The following is a 20,424-nucleotide window of genomic DNA, read 5'->3' as shown; positions in this document are numbered from 1 at the left end:
TCAGCCAGGCTAAGCCAACTCAAAATGGTTGTTCAGAAGTTTGCCAAAATCACCTTTTCCCTTCATATCCAGATGAATTCTCAAAATTTCTTTCGTTATCATAAATCAATCTTCCCTTGTCGTTTTTCTCCTGCATGACACTTCTGTAAAAATGCTGTTTTGGAAAACACTGTCTCCTCTGTTTTAAGGTACAAAAAGTGCCACCTCCTAACTTTTTTCTAATTACAGTCCAGATTTCAAAACCTCAGACCCAATCATGCTGCCTGTGCTACACTCTTCACAGAAAGAAAGAAAAGAAAAAAGGAAAAAAAGAAAGTAACTATCTGATTTATCTGATTGAGGCAAACTGCAGTGTTTGGAGATAAATCCACAAAATAATATGCAGTTCTCTTCTAGTTTTTAAAGTATCTGACTCCAGCACAGAGATTTTTGCATTTGCTGTCACTGTGTATTCTAATAAATGAGTTTACTTGCTTGTAAAATAGTCGCATTTAGATTTGTCTCTCCATAGACTGACAGAAAACACATCTCAAATTCATATTTAACATATGTGTCTAGAGGCATCCAGCCAGCAACCAGAAACTGAATTCCATGTGTGCTGTGAACTCAGTCAAAATAACTTCAAAGAAATCTAAGCCTGTCACATTAAATCAAGAATCACAAAAATGTTGTGGGTAACTGCAATATTTGGTCAATTTTGTGAAGAGATAAATCACATTGAATCAATTCCTTTGCATCTGAGCATTCTCTCCTCTGCAGTTTGACTTGTGTAGAGATGCAGCTGTCACCATGAGTGCTGGAAGGTTATAACTGCATAGATCCAGTTCTCATACCTGTTTCAGAAGGGCTGGACTGAAGCCCATTGGAGTCAGTAGATCTGCCTCTTTGGCTCCAGTGGGCTTTAAATCAGCCCTTCCTCCCTGCCCAAGGAATGAACTGATTTTCCAGCTACTCAAAACATGACAACAGTTGGTTTTTTTCGTGCAACATTCAGTTTGAAGTGCTGTCTTGCAAAGTCATAGAGAATTTAGTGCAATTTAGAAGGAATTTACTACATGAGCTGTCTATGACTATTTACTCAAAAGAATTAAGTGTTAAAAGGTGCAGTAGTTTTGAATTACTTAAGGGATCTTTTTTTCTGGTTTCTTTGCCTCTGAAATGATACAGGCCCCATCAAACTACTGCTTGGATGTGACCCTGGATATATGCCAGAGGTAAAACAGGTGAGTGAATTTGCACAAGGAAGGGTTATATTCGACTCGAGTCAGCTTCATTCACACTTTAACAAATTATTATAAACTGTCATAGAAGACTTAGAATAGGAAAGATGTATTTTGATAAAAAAATATGGGCACAGTTCATCTGCAGAATGCAAACCTTCTGTTGATGCAGATGTGAGCTGGGGGGAGCTTTGGACACTGAGCACGATGGATCCATTCTGGCTCCTAGGGCGTAAGAGGTGGTTTGGGTGAGGAACAGGAGCCCTGGCTGTCAAAACTGGTTGCTCGGCCAGGTAGCTGCAAGAAAAGTGTTATTTTTACAATGTCATCACATCTGGCTGTGCATCACACTCATTTCAGAGGATGGGAGACTCTCTCAAAAAAGAATCCAGATCACATCCAGACCCTCTCTACTCTCTGGATCAAAGTCTCTGGCATCAAAGCCTCCAGCAGAACTAATAATGGAAAGAAAATTTCTGAAGTGACCTTCTAAAAATGCCTCTGACCCCTTTCACAGGAATGGGTTTACTTCACCAACAAGGGTGGCACCTCTGTCTCCTAATTTACATAGATTAGACAGAGCCATGAACCTCTAAAAGATACTTCTCTGCTGCCTTGACTCAGTTTCCTTGCCCCCACACTCTTCTTAGTGTTTTACTGAAGCCTTGATATGCTTTTTCTACCTCTCACAGGACATGTTGTGCAGCCATGTGCTACAGAGTGGGGGAATCACATGGCCTCAGGCAGCAAATCATTTTTCTACAGCTTGCTTTTGTGATGGGCTAAACAGTGCCTCTGTGCCCCTGCTGCTTCCTGAGGCTGCAATATGTGTCTTTCTGAGTCCAGAGCTGCCAGGATTTTGTGTACAGAGCAACAACAATGTGTGGCCACAGCAGATCTCAGAGGGAGTCTGAGCCCAGGGACTTGTAGATATAATCACCCTTACATTTGAAAAAGCTTCCAGTGAGCATCTGTTGAATAACTCTGGAGGGAGCTGCCGGTATGTTGCCACAATTTAGCCTAATTTGCAGGCCAGTTACAGATTAATGTTTTAGCAACAGCAGCTTATGCTAAAGATTTTTGAATAGGAAATGATTGCTTTTGAAATTTTTGCAAATGATCTCTTCTAAGTAGCTTTATCAAAATCTCTGGAAATTTAAAATGCCTAAGTGCAATCTTACAGAGCCATCAGAGCATCATGGAAATTGTTGAAATGGCCATTTTAAATGATAGATAAACCCATACAACTAGATTTAGGCTGTGCTAATTATCTCCTACATGCTCCATAGGTGCTGCACTGATTTTCATGATTCTCAGAAGCCCATAAATGTGAGGAGCAATACCATTCAATATCAAGGACAAAATTTTGCTACTTCTTACCTCTACTAGTGGGTGCCAGTGTGTTATTGGTTTACGTGGGTAAGCCAACATTTCATTCCAGTGATCTCTTCCGAGGCCTTCGGCATCAATTCCTGTCCGGCATACTCCGATGACCTCATTGTGCCCTACTCTGAGAATTGCAGAGTGAGAAAGAATTTATTTTTAATAAAAGATAGTTTTAATAACTTCTGATACACAATCTTCTTTACTGGCTAAGCGTGGCACGGAATACATGACCAAAGCTTTCGCATCATTTATTACAGATATTAGTTGTAATGGTAGTGTAGTAATATTAAATTCTGTAATGGGAACATCAAAAACCTCCAGCCACTGCCAGAGTGCTTCTAGCAGCTATAAAAGTAGCAATGAAAACATAATCCTTGCCATTAAAAGGTTACAACCCAAAAGACACAAGGACAGAAAAAGATCATAATACACAAAGTTATCGGAAAGAAAACATGCTTGAATTTTGTGAGAGAGGAAGGTGGATGAAAATGGTGGGGAATACATTTCCTGCTGCAAATGCTTCAGACATAATTTCACAAACTATTTCTTAGCTCTAGCTGTTGTGATATTTGGAAGTTCAGTCTAAAATGTGAAAAGAGTCATAGTTGTAATAGGCTATACCTTAATACTTCCTGCTCCTCACAGTGCCATAAACTGGTTGAGGAACCCCAGAAAGTAATTTTCTGTACCTTGACTCTCTGTACCTTAGAATAATGCTTTCCAATTTCCCCTTAGCAAGTGCTGGGAAGGGAGGAGCTGAGGAGGACTGGAAGCGTGCGAGCTGCTGTGCTCCTTCCCTGCTAATGGCACCACGGTGCCACTCTCACATCTGAGTGAGAAAGCCTTCCTGGCAGAACTTGGAGAACAACCAGAAATCTGATGGCAAGGGAAAACCATCTGAAGGGTGATGTTACTAAATTGGACTTTCACTGTTGATTTGCCCTGCAGTCTCAGGAGCTCATTACTAATAGCGCTTGAATGAAGCAGACTTGGCTTGGGCAGGATTCTGTCAGTCACAGCCTTGATCAACCTGCAGTCCTTGAGCCACTCTAAGCAAGAGTCTTTTCCTGTCAGTTCTCAGTGAAGCCATAGATAATTAGCCTAAGACATGTTATCAGTGAGTGCTGAACCCAAAGGTTACATATTGAAGGTTACATATTGAAAGGTTATTTTACTGAATCAATTGAAGAAATAATTATGACTTTGTTCAATGACATAATTAGCATTTAATTCCTTTTTAGTCATTGAAATTTTCTTTAGTTTCAAATATCTGCTATTTAAATAGAAATTAGAGGTGTGAGGGACTTTTTTAAGCTAGAACATATACCTGATTTATAAAGTTTGTACATAGTCCAGCCCCCAGAAATGGACAAGAATGTATGTCACTAGGCCTGGAAGAAAACTGAGCCATATTTCTTCCTCAGCTCAGTCATTTATGACACAAATAAAATGCCATGTGCTTTAAAAGGTGTGGAAGCTTTAAACTTCTTCATGAAATGGCCCCAAGGCTTTATCTTTTGTTACGCTGAAGCTGCTTGTAATCTCAAGGAGAAAGCAGTGGCTTGCAGTGATGAGGAATTGTCTGGTCAGAAAGTGGACTGTACTTACCTGTCATAATCCATCACTGCAATGGAGAGGCTGACCTGGTCCACGTTCTCTGGAGGGATATCAAAGATGATGGCCTCGTTATAAACAGGATTCAGTGTGTTCTTCTTGGTGGTTGTTTTCCTCTTTTTCAGCCTCCGTCCCTCGCACATCAGCGACACTTTGACGTACGGATCTGAGCAACAGATAATCAGTTCATGCATTAGGACTCAAAGCCACTCAAATGGGGGCATAAGAACAATATTTGTGGTAGGAATGTTATACTGCTAAGGTAAAAGGTTGCAAAGATTTGAGTGACCCTGGAAAATGCTGCTTTCATCATGCTGTAGGTGCAAAGGAAAGGTACAGCCATTCCAAACAGACACACTGGCTGCCAGTCCATCTAAACAGGGTCTGTGTTCATTCTCTGACACTTCCATTCCACAGCCATGTTGGACACACAAAACCATCTCACTCATCCCCTTCCTGAACAGACTCTGCCTTTTTAAAAAGAAAGAGATTCACCTGATGCACCAGTTATATCCATTGCTTTGAGGTTCCGGCATTTGATGACTGTCAAAGTCATCCTCCCAGCAGTAGGCAAATAACAAAGGGAAAACATGATCTCACCCAAATCTATGCTTTCCTGAAAAAGAATAGCAATTATTAGAAACCTGATCATGCTACCCAAATTCAGTTCAGATCATGCAAAACTAATTTTTTTTTTAACATGGAGAGAGGCTTCTTTTGAAACCTCAGTTGCTTCTGAAGAAGTCACAAGCAATTTTCAAAAGCTATTTCTGTAAAGTACAGGAGGAGTAACAACAAAATAATAGTTTAGAGACAAGTTCTTCAATTAATAATCTGAGAAATTAGAATCAGAGTCAAAACTTTCTGGATTCCTGATATTTTTGTGTTGAATTCACACAAATGAAATGTTGCTGAAAGTAGAATGTCGAGTTCTGCTCTTGAAAGCACTCATAGTCCATCAGCACAAATAGAAAGAAATCTGATGGAATATTTAGATCATGCACATTTACATGCCCTTTAGACACTGGGATTTATGTAGGAGAATAATTTCTGCACAGGTATGTGTATGAAAAGCTAGTCCTGTGAAAGTGCTTCAAAAAGAAGAACATGCTCGTAAATGTTGCTCTCTTTACTGCTCTCAATGTGCTTTAAGAGGTTGTTCTGTTTCAGTAGAAAAGCAAAGTAAAGGAGTAGCACCTACAGCTTTTCTGGCTCAACAACAACTTTTTGGAAAATTATATACTCAGAAGGATGGATAGGTTCCATAGGAATTTTAATAATCCTCACAAAGAGACAGGTTCTATATCGAGACCATGTGCTAAGTAATCAGAAAATAAAATGTTGCTGTACAGTTTAGATGCTACAATACTTGAGGTGTGTAACCTAAGGGAGTTTCTACCAGTTTCTGAGGGAGTTTCTATTCTTATTTTTTCCTTTTCTCAGTTATACAATTATCCCAGCACTGCAAAAGTTTAGGTTTTGAGATGTTTTTTATGTTCTAAATTGTTCCTGTTCTAAATTTTAAATATGCTTTTGCTACCTCCCCACCTCCCAAAAAATTGCATATTAAGAACTTAGGGTATGAGTTAGTAAGGAGCATGTAAGGAAGCTACTCTGTAAGGCAGCCACTCAAGCATGCTCATGTGATCTCAAAGGACTTTTATTTTTGGACTAATACTAAAAAGCTTATTTTTAACATCTCAGCTTCAGTATTTTATCTGTCTAACCTACAGTTACCCTGAGAGCACAAATTTGTTTGAGAGCTGCTGGATTTACCATACAGCTCTTCTAGCATCAGAAGGCAAAGATAATATATTTTTAAATGAAACATATTAAAATAATGATTGCTGTGTAGATGACAAATATATTGTTTACTGTTATAAGACAAGACTGGGCTTCTTGTTCACATCCTTCAGCTGCTGTGAAGAGTTTTATTGACTTCCTCCAGGCTAATACTCTGTCTAAATTGAAACAAGTATTTCACATCTTTCTTGACTAAAGATGAACTTAATCACATGCTTCAGGGTGTGAGTTTTTTTGTATATTTTTTTGCTATTGTTTTTTTTTCCCCTGCATTGCAGACTAGATTGAAGAATGCAGTTTTAGAATAGCTTTAAAGTCTCTATTGCAGTGGTAATAAAATATTGACTTTAGTGCAGGTTGGTCAATTCACAAGTTCAGTAATTTTGCTGGGATTTTGTTTTGACAATTACTAGCATGATAAGCATGTGAACAAGCACTGTGGGCAAATTTCATGCTTGTCAGAATTTCAGATTTCTCAGAATTTCAAAATGATTGGGCTCATTCAGTTGACACAGGACAGCTATTTGACCTCTCCCTTTCTTTGCCACAAAGAGTGCAGAATTTTGTGCCAGAGACTAAATTACCAAACCAAATTTTCTATTTCAGAAAACAAATAAAACTTGGACAATTGAATGGCAATTCTTTCCACTCATTTGTTATAGCAGCAAGTAATGCATAAAATTTTACAGTTCTGACATATCTGAACACTGTTTCAAGCACAGCTTCTCCTACTGGCATTACTCTGAGTTTAGAGTCTGATGGTTGTTTCTGATATCCATACATCAAACAGATCTTGCTCTTTTGTTTGAAAAGAAAATAGATTTCCCTGAGTTTCAGTGCTTCAAAGTTACCTAAGGTCTGTGTAGAGAAAGGTGATGAAGATGGGTTGGATCATGAAACACCATGGGTAGCTCATAAAAAGATCTAATTTTTTCTTCTTCAGAGAGATGGTTTGTGTAGTGAATAGAGAAAAAATAATTTTTGAAGATGGGAGTATGAACCTGAGTGTTCAATTATTTCTTTTTGAAGAGGAATTGGGTAGACACTCAAAGGTTTGTGTGAGCTCAGCTGATAAAGCAGAATACAGACTATGTACTAATATTTTAAAATACTTTAAAAGAAGCATTGCTCAAAATGCTTGCCAAACTCACTCTGTTGTTACTCTGCATTTTTGAGGGGCAGAGAAAAGCAGTTTCTGCTCTGAGGATCTGCCAAGACTTTTCTTCATACAGGAGTGAGAATGTGTGAAGTTCTAAATGTTCTTTGGAAGAATTAAGATTAAAATTATACCTATATAATATAGTATAAGAAACTGGCTATTGCAAAAAATGCCTGAGATATCTCCATTTTCACACACACACACTTTTATTGTTAATTTGAGCTCTAGAGATTCATAAATTTGGAGCTTGAAACACAGATTCAGACCTAGATTATAAACATAGTAACTCTATGTTTTGTTGGGTTTTTTTTTAAACTTCTCATGCCAGTCTTTGTTAATCGCATTACTATCATGAGCAACATTTTTAAATTCCCTGGATCCTTAAACATTATCAATTTTAGTTGAAATTTAAATATAGCATTCAATTTAATTTAGAATCTCAGTGCTATGGAAAATTCATGTGTTTTTTCACTTTATAATTCACTAAATAATTAAGTTGACACAAGTAGTCTGACAGGAGCCCTTCAGTACAAGCAAACCTGAAAAACCAAGGCACAGACCGCCCCCAAAAATCACATCTCCATCACAGTGTGCCTCAAACAAAAACAACTCACAAGACACAATCCAGTGGTTGTGATTTGTGCATATTTTTAAATAATCCTCAGATTGCCTTACATGTATCACATATTTTATGAAAATTGCACACGACTTAGATAATTCCCATGAGACTTCATCTATTTCATAGACCTATTTTGATTTTTTTCTTTTTCTTCTTGAACTAAATTTGGGTTTCAATTAACAGCTAGCTTTATGGATTCTTGTAATGATTGTCTCCCACTGGCTTCCAATAACAGGTACAGGAAAACCAGCATTCAGCTCAGCTGCACTTATGCAAATGGAAGCTTCTGTTGACACCTCATATCTCTCCTTCACTTATTTCCCTGTGAAATATTTCCCTTCTGTATCCACCAGCCACCACCCAGCATTCAGGACCTGAAGCAGTGGCCAGCACTCTACCAGCTTCAGTAACTTTTAAATAGTTATCCTTTAACCTCCACCCCATCCATTTTCTGGTATGGTGGGTCTAGAACAAAATAAAACAAAGAAAAAAATGGTCTCATATGCACATATCAGTTATTCACATGAACTCTGTGGGTTTTGAGCTATGAATGCAGATTTTTAAAATTAGCATAATTCTCATCCCACATTAGTAACCATGTGAATGAATGTGCTAATAATATTTTTCCATTACTTCCATTAGGATGGATCCATTAGGATCTGTCCACATTCTCTGTTTTGTGGGCTCCTGGGAAATTAGTCCAGGAGCTGGCAGAGTCAGAAATAAAAAAATTCTTATTCTATTCTATTTGTTATCATACCCAATGGACACCAGTGCTCTCATTTCCACACATATGCCTGTAAAAATTGCAGCATTTCTACAGAGGCTGTGCTCCCCACTCACAATATGGATAAAAGGGAAGGGATATGAAGAGAAGTTTGGAGAACTTGTAGGGGAGCATCAATTAAACTGATTGAGGTTTTTGAACTGCTGTTGCTGCAAAAAGCTTTGCTGCCACTTGCTCCAATTAATTTTGCTCAGTAGACTCCAAAAAATTCAATAAAAGAGACAATTTTTAACTAGGAACCTCTACAAGCTCAGTGGGGAAGGTGGATATGGATCCTTCCATGTTCAGGGTGGTTCTACTCAGGTAACAATCCCCATAACTCTGAAACTGAAGAGGAAAACTCTTTATTGCCTATACTGATAGTCTAACAACTTTCATAGTCTCCCTCCTCTATGCCAACATCTCTTAACTGATTTCCTATGATAGCAGGGGTGAAAAGCTTATAGGGACTGATATATGAAGAAAAATGTTGTTACTGAGTCACAAGTGAACTTTAGACCATTTTTTCACTGATGTTTGTTTCCTCTTCTTTTCCACTAGTTTTTCAAGCTTTGAAATTCAATCAAAATCTTAAAACAGCAACTTGCTCTGTATTTTTACAATGAACTATGTAAATGTTACTGGAACTGGAAAATTTACATGATTTTGTTGTTACTAGTCTGTCATTAATTTCCATGGTTAAAATAACAAGTATCTGCATAATTAGTAGAGCAGTAGAAATTAGATTCCCTCAAAAAATTACTTGTTGCTACTTTATTTATCATTCATATTATCATAATCCCAGAAACAATTTCAGTTCTTAATGTCAATTTTAATATCTGGAACTCCTTTCCTATTAATTGTAGTTGGAATGATGTTTTAAAGACTGCGTGTAAGAGTAGCACAACAAAAATACTAACAGCAGCATGAATTCCATTTGTACTTGATTTCTAACCAAATTAATTGCAAATTTCATTCCCAGTTTTCCTGCTATATTTTGAGCAAGCCACCATAATAAATAATAATAGTAATTTTCTAGCTACCTAAGAAGGTATTCAAGCATTTGCTTTCCTTGACTTTTAGCTGTTTCCTTTAGTAACACTGAAAATTGTTCTTCTGTATAGTATGTAAAGAAAAATGCATTGGCAGAGTTAGACCTTTGGATTACTCAAATATTGCAGGAATATAATTCTCCCATAGCCCAGATTTCTCTTTCTCTGTTTAGAAACATATTATATATATTTCTGCTTTCCAATAAAAACTACTGACATTAGGCTTCAAGAATCAGGGATAAAAATATAACAATGAATGTTGGGAGCTGGATGGATGGAGAAAGAAAACCTGCCCCCTGAGAAAATTAGCTAAAAATGTATTAAGGTATTCCTGGTTTTGAGACATATAGCAAGAGTTCAAGGAGTGATAGTAAAGAACAGAACAGAGATCTAGCAAGCTGTTTTCTCATAAGTGCATTTAGAACCCAATGGTACCCTTGCTATCACAGAAATTATTAAAAGTTCTGTGAGGCTCAGGCTGGAGAGCCAATTCTGCCACCTCCCGAGGGGATTTTCCTTTGGAAACCTTGTCCCCACCGCTAATATTTATTTTTGTCCTCTGTTATTCTTTGCATATCTAACCCAGCTCTTTCCTTCCTCTCAGCACCAGCTCCTGATTGAGCTGTTGCCCTGGGAAATGAATCAATTAAGTTTGTGTTTGTCCTTGCCTCTGTGGAAGGCAGGATGGCAGCAGTGGGGCCCCTTGCTCCATAGTGACTGTGTCGTCTGCTCGTGGGGGGCTGATGCTCTCTGAGCCTGTCACCCTGGCTGCTCTGGGTAAGCTCTGCTCCTGGTTGCAGCCCTGAAGGCAGAGGGAGGACTCCCTGAGGCTGCAGAATGCCCTGGAAGCCTGCTGGGTGCTCCTTGTGCTGCTCCCTCCGTACAGAACCATCTGTCCTGGGCACCAGGGGGTTGTTACACCTTGCCAGGCAGCAAGGAAGCCCATTCCTGCCTCAGAGCAGCTGGGAGCAGAGGTGCTTCTGTGAACTAACTGTGACAGAAAAAGGAACCAAATTGTACCTGGCCCCCCATAGAAAGGTGCTTTTCTGGAGCTGCAGTGCAATGCCTGCAAAGAGACTTTGCAGTGAGAAAATCAGGGCAGAGCAGGTCAGACAAGTCATGCACCTGCAGCTGCCACAGCGCTGGCTGGATGCAGAGATATTAAAATCCCTTGAGGAAACCATGCCCTTCATTCACCTAATGTTTATTACTTTTTGGGTAGAGTGAAATTAGCAGGTTGCCTCTAGAAAATCAAAATATTAAAATAATTTGTCATTTCAAATGAAAAGAAACATCAAATAATAAAAATAGAAAACTTCCCTGCCTTCAGCAACTGGACAGAAACCCACCCTTTCTCCATTGCCTTTCCTAGTTATCAGCCAGACCTAAAGCAGTTCCAAACATAAATGAAGGTCTCCAAAAGGCTTAAATGGAGGTCTCCAAAAGGTTTAAATGGAGGTCTCCAAAAGGTTTCAATGAAGGTCTCCCAAAGGTTTAAATGGAGGTCTCCAAAGGTTTAAATGGAGGTCTCCCAAAGGTTTCAATTAAGGTCTCCAAAAGGTTTAAATGAAGGTCTCCAAAAGGGTTAAATGAAGGTCTCCCAAAGGTTTAAATGGAAGTCTCCAAAAGGTTTAAATGAAGGTCCCCAAAAGGTTTAAATGGAGGTCTCCCAAAGGTTTAAATGAAGGTCTCCAAAAGGGTTAAATGGAGGTCCCCAAAAGGGTTAAATGAAGGTCCCCAAAAGAGTTAAATGGAGGTCCCCAAAAGGTTTAAATGCAGGTCTCCCAAAGGTTTGAAGAATGTCCCAGAGCATGGTCTCACCTGCTCAGCACTGGTCACAGGGATCCCTTTTATCACCGCCCTGAGCAGAAGTGCCAGTGCCAGCAGTTCTTGGCTTAGCAGGGGCTGTTCCCATTGACAGAGATGATCAGTGCTCCTGCACTGACAGCCCCTGAGTCCCCCACACCTGTTTGTGGTTCTGTGGAACCTTTCAGGTGCATTTCCAGAGACATTCATAGGTCTGAGTGCGTTCTGATGAAGGTGGGTAGCTGTAGGGCTTGGCCCACTACATCACTGGTGATAAAACATTTCCTGAGTGCTGCTCCTTGAGCACTAGGAAACAGGACAATCCTTAGGATGTGGCCTCAAGGCTGGGCTGCAAAAACACCTCTGCCAGCTCCCTACCACAGCTGCCTTACTCAGGGAAAGGTCTAGAGCTTTGCCCACTCACAAAACAGGGGAGATGGAGAAAACAAAGCAAAGATTATGCTGGGGGTGAAGTTCAGAGGTAGACTTCATTCTTGTTTGATGAGGAAATCAGAAGAATCTATTTCCATAACAGAGGCAAGCAGCCAGCAGAATTACCTGTGTTATTTCCTGCTCTGGCAAGAATTTGATATAAATGAACTGAGAAAAATGTTACTGTCCTACTTATTTAAAATATATATATATTTAAGCACTTCTGTTGTTCCCAGAGATGCTAATAATTATATTCCAATTGTTTTAGAAACAGCAATCATGCACCATGGACATCAAATGAAGACTGTGTCCTTACAAAATCTGCTTTTACATTCCACTTCACAAATGAGCAAACTGCAGCACTGAAATGCCTGGTGTTGGGGATCTAAATAATAATCAAGTTCCATCAGTCTACATGAGATAATTCAAGAGGCTACAAGTACATGACAGTTTGATGACTGAGATCCCCAAGAGACTGCCACTGTTGGAAATGGGAATGGCTTTCCTCTAAATTCTGAGCTTTAATTTTTTTTCCCAATTGCATGGTTTCCTATAATTGGTTACTCTAACAGACTTCACAGGATACCTTCAGAAAAAAAAAGCTTTCTGACAGTCACTTGCCAATTTTTTTAGGCAACAGCTTTAGAGGAAGTTTCCAAAACAGATGATAGTATTTTTAAAAGTATTAGAGTAACCTAATAAACATTTACATGCAGAAATTGTTGGATCACAAGCAGTGGACTTCTTGCCTAGAAAATTTTAAGACACTGAATATTAGAAGTGCTTGTTAGCAATTCCAAATAGAGAGTTTTCTTTTTTTTAAGTATGGAGTATATTTTGATAGTAACAAAACCTCAGAAATGTTTGCAAACCTTACAAGCACTTGACAAAAACAGAAGCCTCGTGTTGATTAAACAATCCATTTGATATTATTTGTTTGCCTCTAATGTTATGAATTAATTTTCTCAAGTGTGGTGAGAATTACAGTATTCCAATATAATGAACAACCTTCACAGGTAGTCTAAAGCTGACTCTTGATTTTTTTTCCTTTTTTTTAAAATTAATCAAGTGAACAGAAGCAAATGATGGATTATTAATTGAAAATTCAATCACCTATGCAAAGAAAATTTGGGGATATAACAGATATCTAAGATACTTTTCCTACACTACTGATTTTGCTCTAAATTTACATTAATAATCTAACTTTAAGAAAGGAATATACCTTAAAACAGGTACATGTTACATATTATAAAACCTGGTATGTTTTCAATATAGAAACAACAACAACACAGAAATACAACAGAGAAACAATGTTATGAATGAAGAAATGAAGGCAAAAACCCAAGCTACAAAATGTGAATAAATATCAGCATCTGAAAACAATGAGAATAAAGATGAATATGTGTGGGGGGGCCAATCCTGCACTTCCATAGAATAACTTCAAATGATTATCAGGAGCAAATAAAGTGCATTAAAACTGTAGATTCTCACAGAATCATTGGGTTTAGAGCCAAAAGGACCCAGTGCAACCATTCAGTCTGATTTTCCCAGACTGTATTTCCTGTACCAAATTAAAACTCCTTATGGTTGGACAAGCAAATCTTTTTAAAATTATGTTAGCTACTGACAGAGTTGCTGCATAACCAAGAATCTCCTGATCTTCTATGGCAATTTCCAAGTTCAGTGGACTCTGGCCAACACTAGTCATTTAACTGCTAGTTAGTGACTTTGGTAAACTTTATATCTGGTGTTTAAGACAGTGAGTCCTCACTGATTAACATCTCACACAGTTTTAATTCCTTTGGAGGTTTGGCTGTCACAACTTACAGTTTCTGAAATGACAAAACTAGAAACCTGTGTGCCTCTTTCATGAAACAGCTCAAGTAAAACACAAGGCAGCATATTGAACATGCAGTTACTGGACATTTTCTGGGAAGGCTTAATCTTTCCAGGAAAAAAAAAAAATCAATTGCCAGTTTCTTACTTAATTTTCTGAGAATAGGGTAAGGTTTGTGAAAGCTGATGAAGTTACCCAGCACTAGAAGATATCTCAATTTTATGTGCCTGTTGTTGATGGTTTAAGTGGAGACAACTTTTTCATACATATGCAGCACTTTATACTGATTGAAAGGCTGAAATCCAAAAACCTCATGCTTTCTTTTAAGCTTTAAACAGAGGAAAACACCAGCAGAGAGAGTTAGACACTAAAACTTCACGCCTTAGCCTTTACCCTTAGTGAGGAAAAAACTTGAATCAGGATCCAGTGCCAAGTTTAGCAACCATTTTCATCCACATTAATGTCAACCCCAAATGAATATGGCATTCTATCTGCTCAAAACCAGTGATGAACAGTCCAGAGATTATTATTTACTGAAACCATTCTAGTTATCAGTTAAAAATCTCATAGACACACCTGCTGCCAGTGGCCAGTGCTTTTAAGTAATTACTAAGGTATTAAACCCAATATCAAAGCTAGAAGAAATTTTTAAAAATGTTTATGTGGACTATTATTCCAAGACCTTAATCACAGATTCAGTTTTAAGCTTGAGAACACAATTCTTAAATTTACCTTAAATCTGAGCTTGGTCAAACTAAGCATACACAGAATCAGATTTCTGGAGGTGTGCTGAAGGCTGCTCAGAGCAGTTTGATAGTCCCAGCAGTCGAAATAAATAGTTGCTGTTGTGAATTCACATTTGAAAGCTGACTACACTGTTCCACACTCTCTGATATTTCTCTTTCCTCGGGGATCCCCGTGCTCATGCTCAAACTGGCCAGGGTGTATCAGTGCTCCTTGTCCTTCTAATCATGCAGGGCTGGACCTGTCCAGCAGGTCAGGAGAGCCTTTGGTGAAAAAGGCATGGGAAGTCTCTGGCTGCAGAGAAGGGACAGTGTGAAGCTTCTGTCACTGATGGGTAGCCCTGGCCTGTCCTGCATTCACCCCTGTGTGGAAATCCAGCCTGGGATGAGTCACTTTGTTTGGATACACCCACAGAACCAGGGATGGCAAAAGTTGTATATAAATAGCATGCTAGTTGAAAAGAAACTAAAATCAAAGCCGAAACAAACACCCTACACCTCACTATTTTAACTGGTTGGGTTTTTTTTTTTTCCCCTTCAAATCCCCACCAGGGAGGATGGGTTTGGAATTCAAGGTTAATAAAGCAATATCTGGAGACTGCTGTTCTCTGGTAGCCTGTCATTCATCCTGTCACCTGTGCACAGACCTCCTTTTCTTGCTTGCAACAATAAAAAATATTAATTTCTATTTCCTAATTCTTCTTCCTTGTGCCTCTTGAGTTTTCCTAGCAACCATCAGCAATGCAGATACAACTGCTGGGGACCCTAAGCACAGTGCAGTCAGCAAAGAACATTTTAAACTTCAAGCATTTTCAGCTTCTTTTCCTTACCAGGGTTTCTAACCTATAAAAATTTCCTAACAAGAGCAGGATAGGATGGGCCCTTTGTCTTAAATAGATGGTCACTTTGCAGGACAAGGTGTTTTGCTAACAGGAAAATGTTATTAGTTCTGGCTAAGCAATGACTTTCATGATGTAACATTCAATTAATAAATGTGATTTATATACACACAGTGAGCCATAAAGATGACAGCCTGCTCCCAGAAGATTTTTTTGGTAATTAAATTTTATATCTTCCCAAGCATTATTCTCTGTGCTCAAAGGAAAATATTGACAGCTCCTCTTTTTAAATGTTTTTTTTTTATTTTGGACTCTGCTGATAAAGAGGGTACACTGCCAAAAACTACAAAAGAGAAACGAAAATATGATGTTAATGCTTTTGTAACATTACTTACTGTGGTGGCACAGTGGATGTCTTTCCATACATTGGCTTCCCTGGAGAGATCTGAGACTTCAAAAAGGTTATCAAGAATAACTTCCCCAATCATGTCATGTCTAGAAAATCTGTCAAAATCATAAACACTGAAATGCAATTTCCTGTTGCTGAGTTGATCATAGGCTACAGGAAACTGAAAGGTTTCATCAAAGACTGGATTTAATGTCTTTCTGTGAACTCGTGTCTGAAACTTCTTTTTCCTATCTGGAAGCAGATAAATCTTAACGTAGGGGTCGGATGTTCCTGTGAAGTCTTTAGCAGGCAGATCTAAGGCTTTGACAATTGTGACAGCCAGAAGTTCATTCTCATAATCGTACCGGAGAGTGAAGTTGAGTTTTCCACACGTTTTCACATCTTCTTGTTGCCCATCGGAATCCACGGACTTCTGTTTGTAGAGTTCTGGTTTAATTCTCCCAATGCTGGTTGTGGTCTCTCCCCTTTGCAAAACTGGGTCTGTCCCCATGTTAAAATCAACACTGGACACTTGCATCTGCCTTGGCAAGTGCCTCCTGAAGGAATTGTGCCTGCACACACACAGACAGACACACAGACACACAAAACAAGCCGTGGTTATCTCTGGGAAAAGACCATCTCTCAATAGAAAACATAAGAACAAATTAGTGAAAAGACTAAAAGATAGTCCTCTCCACACCCCCTTCAGTGTTTTGCAAATGTTCAAGCATCCTTGAGAGGAAATGATCCTTCAGAATTAATTTCTTGGCCCAAGAGACACCCACTGTCCCAGAAATAAATACATTTATAACTTTGCTTTCAGACTGTGCAGCTGAAACTGAATTCATGCTCTTTCACAGAACAGGTTGACAGTTCCAACACCTCATGATCCCACTTTGCTTGGGCCTGAGTAAAGTACAGTCAAACAGAAAAAAAAAAAGCACTTGTAGAATTTTCATCAGTACTCTCTGCCTTTTTGGAGGCATTCCATGGTGGTTTTCCAATTAAATATTTACCAGCCTTCACACTGATGACCGTAAAAGGCACCTGAAAGGGAAATGCAGTGCTGTGTCTGGAGGGTTTCAGCACAGTGCTTTGCCATCCATACATTTTATATACACTAGCTTGGTGCCTGCTACACTGAGGTGCAGGCTGCTTTCTCCAGAAGCACTGGGAATATTTTGTTCTGCTTGCAAAGCATTTCAGAGTTTTGCCAACAATTTTCTGCCATTGCTTTTTTTTTTTTTTCCCCTTTTGTTCTCACGGTCTGCCATGCAGCGCATTAGAAAGCTGATTCCTGTGCCACTAGCAAGAAACAGTATGTTAAATTCCTTGCAATTCTGAATACAATGTTACATAAACATATGTACTTATGGGCTTATCTTGGCTCATGAATCTGAATGGAAAGTTGTGCTGTTCCTACTAAGAGTGAAATCAAACCCCTGGCGTGCCAAACAACCTTAGAGTAGTATAAAAACACTGGACAAAAAGCTTCACAGCATTTATCAGCAGCAGATGCCATTATGACTACACTATCCAGTTCATTTTTTAGGCATTGTCACATTTCCTTAGTACTTCCCTACCCCAACAATCTGTGCTGCAGAAGCTTACCACCTCCTCCTGTGAGCACACTTAGTTGCCATTAAAGAACAATCTGATTGTCAGAATTTCCTCTGCTTTTTTGCAATCAATTGCTTATTAATGCCACATGTAGCCTTGCCTTATTGCTTGGTTTCCCTGTGGTGTTGTGTTCTGAAAACAAGAGGTGTCACAGCTGCGTGTTTCTTTCTTTGAAACAGAAATGCAAATTGTCCATTTGAAAGCAACCAGGACTCATTTCATAGATATTATTTGTATTTCTGCTGTAAGTGAAGAGGTTGCAGAAGGCAAGAAGCACAAAACTGCTGCAGTTCAGCTGAGCAGAGATACAAGAGGGTAATCTGCAGCTATTAAATAATAGACAAGAACGTTTTCCCTTTCAGCTGTTTCAGTCCTGCTAGGTGCAGGGAGCAGTCCTAGCTCGACACAAGAACAGGGCAGGGACAGCTACATGGTCTAGACTTGAAGTAGCTCAAAAAACCCCAGGTGTTTGGATGTCAAATTTAGATGAGCACTACACCCCTCTTGTAACACACTTGGCCTTTCTTTCTTTACAGATAGGCAAGTGGAAAGATTTTCTTCCCTCTTGAATGTTAAAACTCCCTGAATTCATAGTGGTGAATTTCCACATTGGAATGGAGTGAGGAATGGAAAGGCCCTGACTGGTCAGAAAAGTAGAATATTGTCCTCAGGGAGTTTCACAACCATTCTTGTGCTTTTGCCTCCAAGAAGCACAAGACCTCAAGGGTGTGTCAAACATGGGGTAGGGGCTGTACTCCACCCAAAATGCAGCACAATAAATTCCTGAGCAGGCAGCAGTTTAGGAACTATCCTTTTAGTGCCTTTGACTCCTCATGAGGTCCAGGCAGACCTGTGTTACTGCTGCTTCTGTCAGTGCTCAGGAAACCTGAGCAGAGAGGCATTCCTGAGAGCTCCCCACACCTGCAGCTGTGCTACTGAGGTGCCCAGGCAATCACAGAGTCACAGAATAATCTGAGTGAGAGAGGACCTTATAGATGATCCAGTTCCAATCCCCCTGCCACGGGGGATGCTGTTCAAATCCTGTTGTACATAAGCAGTGGCTAAAACTGACTTTGCAGGGGAAACAGTGAAGCTGGTTATACAACATCAGTTTCAGCAGAAACAGGTACGTGACAAATTCGCTTTTCTTCAACTTCTCTTGCATTTTTGACAACCTGGGTTAATGTGAGCAAAACCAATACATGAGACCCCAAATCTATGATTTCTAAGGTACGAGTTTCTTTTAAATTTTCAGACTTCGTGCACTTCAGATCCTCTACTGAATTGTTGTGAGATGTCACTAAGTAAAAGAATGCATTTGTGTGGCCGTTTCCTGTGGGAATCAGCAGCACTTTTGCTCTAGTAAGCCAAAGTCCTAATTACACAGTGCCTAGTGTCTGTTCTGAGTCACAGCATTTCACCAAGACAGCTAATTGGTCTGCTAATTATTAAGATGTTTCATTGTTGTCATGGCAACATATTTATCTTCCTTTGTTCTGCAGTAACAAAGGGATTAATGACTGGGATAATGAAATACAAGGATGTCAGAAAACCAGGTTGTTAAAATGTGGCTACCAACAGATGCAAATCCAGGTATGTCAACCTCTACTGACTCTTACATGCAGCACTCTGTAGTAACTTGCCTTCCATAACAGAACAAATGCATTGTGAGCATTAGCAAATCTGTATGTAGATTTAATATAAAACTGTATTTTCATAGGCATGACACTATGAAGCTGACTTCTAACTCAGTGAGACTGCCACATCTGTGACAAAAAGGAGGGATAGGGTGCTGCTTTATTATATGACTTGAGATTTATGAGGGTACCTTGGGTCCAGCTTTCCTAGATGGCATTCGAGCAATCTTTTGGCCCAAATCCAGAAAAGAGCTTGATCACTGGTGGTATTTAGACAGAACAAAAGCTTCTCCTCACAACCACCAAAATCAACAGATATGTTTGTTTTTCTTTAACCTTAACAAACACAAGCACCTCACTTTTGCCTTCGTGCCTCTTGGGAACTGACTGGCTCAACATGTTCCTCTCCAGCTGACACTAAAGAGCAAAAAGCATGTTCTTGGAAAATACAGGTGAATGTTGGAAGAATGGATTTCCATAGAAGCAATAAGCTATATTGCAAAATACTATTGCTAGTACTAATACTATCACTAATACAAAATACTATCAAAATACTAGGTATGGGAGAGGGTGGTTCTCAAAAACACAAAGCAAAATTATTTGCAAATGAGCACCACTGCTGCAGTTCTTCACCTGTAGTGGTTAATTGGTATCAAGGACTAAAACGGGTCTTTTCATATTATCAGGGTCTATGAAAAATATGTAGGTATAACTAAACAGAAATGTATCATTTCCCCATACTAACATGTCTCTGTGCTAATGTGCAGTCTGAAAAATGTGATCAGGTGCATTTGATTGTTGCTCTGATTGGCTTATTAAAATCCTCATGCTTCAATTACAATTGCTTAATATGGATTAATTTATTTTATTAAGAGCTGGTGGCTGCATGAAGCCATCACAGAACTGGTTACAACCCTTTAATTTGCCCCATCTCAGGCGAGCTGAGTGCACAGGAGACAATCCAGCCAGCAAACATTCCTCTCAGACCCTTTGTCAGTGGAATGCATTCAGGAAAGGGTGCGTCTGAATCCTCAGGACTGCATTGAAAATGATGCAAGAGAAGTTGTGCCACCTCTGCATCTGCCTTTGCCTCCTTTTCATTTAGAACTCCTGGTCAAGGACACCAGAGCCAGGTATCAGTCATTTTGCTGGTAACTTTTGTGTTAAGCCAGCTGGCTTAACACAAAAAAGGAGTAATTCAGAAACCTGGTCTAAATGTCCATTTTCTCATATATGATCATCTAGACATCATCTAAACAGCAGCAATCAATATGGGCTCTTAGGTTAGGACTCCCTTAAGGCAGGCAAGGTGTCAATAAAATGTGTTTACAAACAGAAAAATCATGATTTCTGGGTAATTTTTAAGGCACCTGTCACTCTAAACGTGTTTTGTAAAAGGATGCAGAATTTTTCACCAAACTCTAAAAGAAGGTGATGTTTCCAAACACCCTGCTACTGATTGGCTGTGGTGGGACGATCAGTTACTCAGAGCACAGGAGCTGT

The 20,424-nt window shown here is 39.2% G+C and overlaps 1 protein-coding gene across 2 annotated transcripts in view; it reads right to left on the bottom strand.

The window, feature by feature from the left end:
• Window positions 1-1,445: 1,445 nt before the first annotated feature.
• The window catches only part of SYT10 (synaptotagmin 10), a gene marked incomplete at its 3' end in the record, with an annotated part of 33,890 nt that continues 14,911 nt past the window's right edge, over window positions 1,446-20,424 (bottom strand). For both annotated transcript variants that reach the window (XM_084206072.1, XM_084206073.1), the window contains exons 3-7: window positions 15,672-16,236; window positions 4,716-4,836; window positions 4,215-4,386; window positions 2,601-2,730; window positions 1,446-1,517 (exon numbers count right to left, since the gene is read on the bottom strand). In XM_084206072.1, the coding sequence (XP_084062198.1) occupies window positions 1,446-1,517; window positions 2,601-2,730; window positions 4,215-4,386; window positions 4,716-4,836; window positions 15,672-16,236 (1,060 nt within the window). The remainder of the gene's footprint in view (window positions 1,518-2,600; window positions 2,731-4,214; window positions 4,387-4,715; window positions 4,837-15,671; window positions 16,237-20,424) is intronic.

The sequence above is a fragment of the Fringilla coelebs genome (assembly GCF_963513975.1).
Source record: "Fringilla coelebs genome assembly, chromosome: 5".
Lineage (NCBI taxonomy): Eukaryota > Metazoa > Chordata > Aves > Passeriformes > Fringillidae > Fringilla > Fringilla coelebs.
Note: the sequence above shows the minus strand (reverse complement) of the source record. Positions and strands in the feature narration are given on the sequence as shown.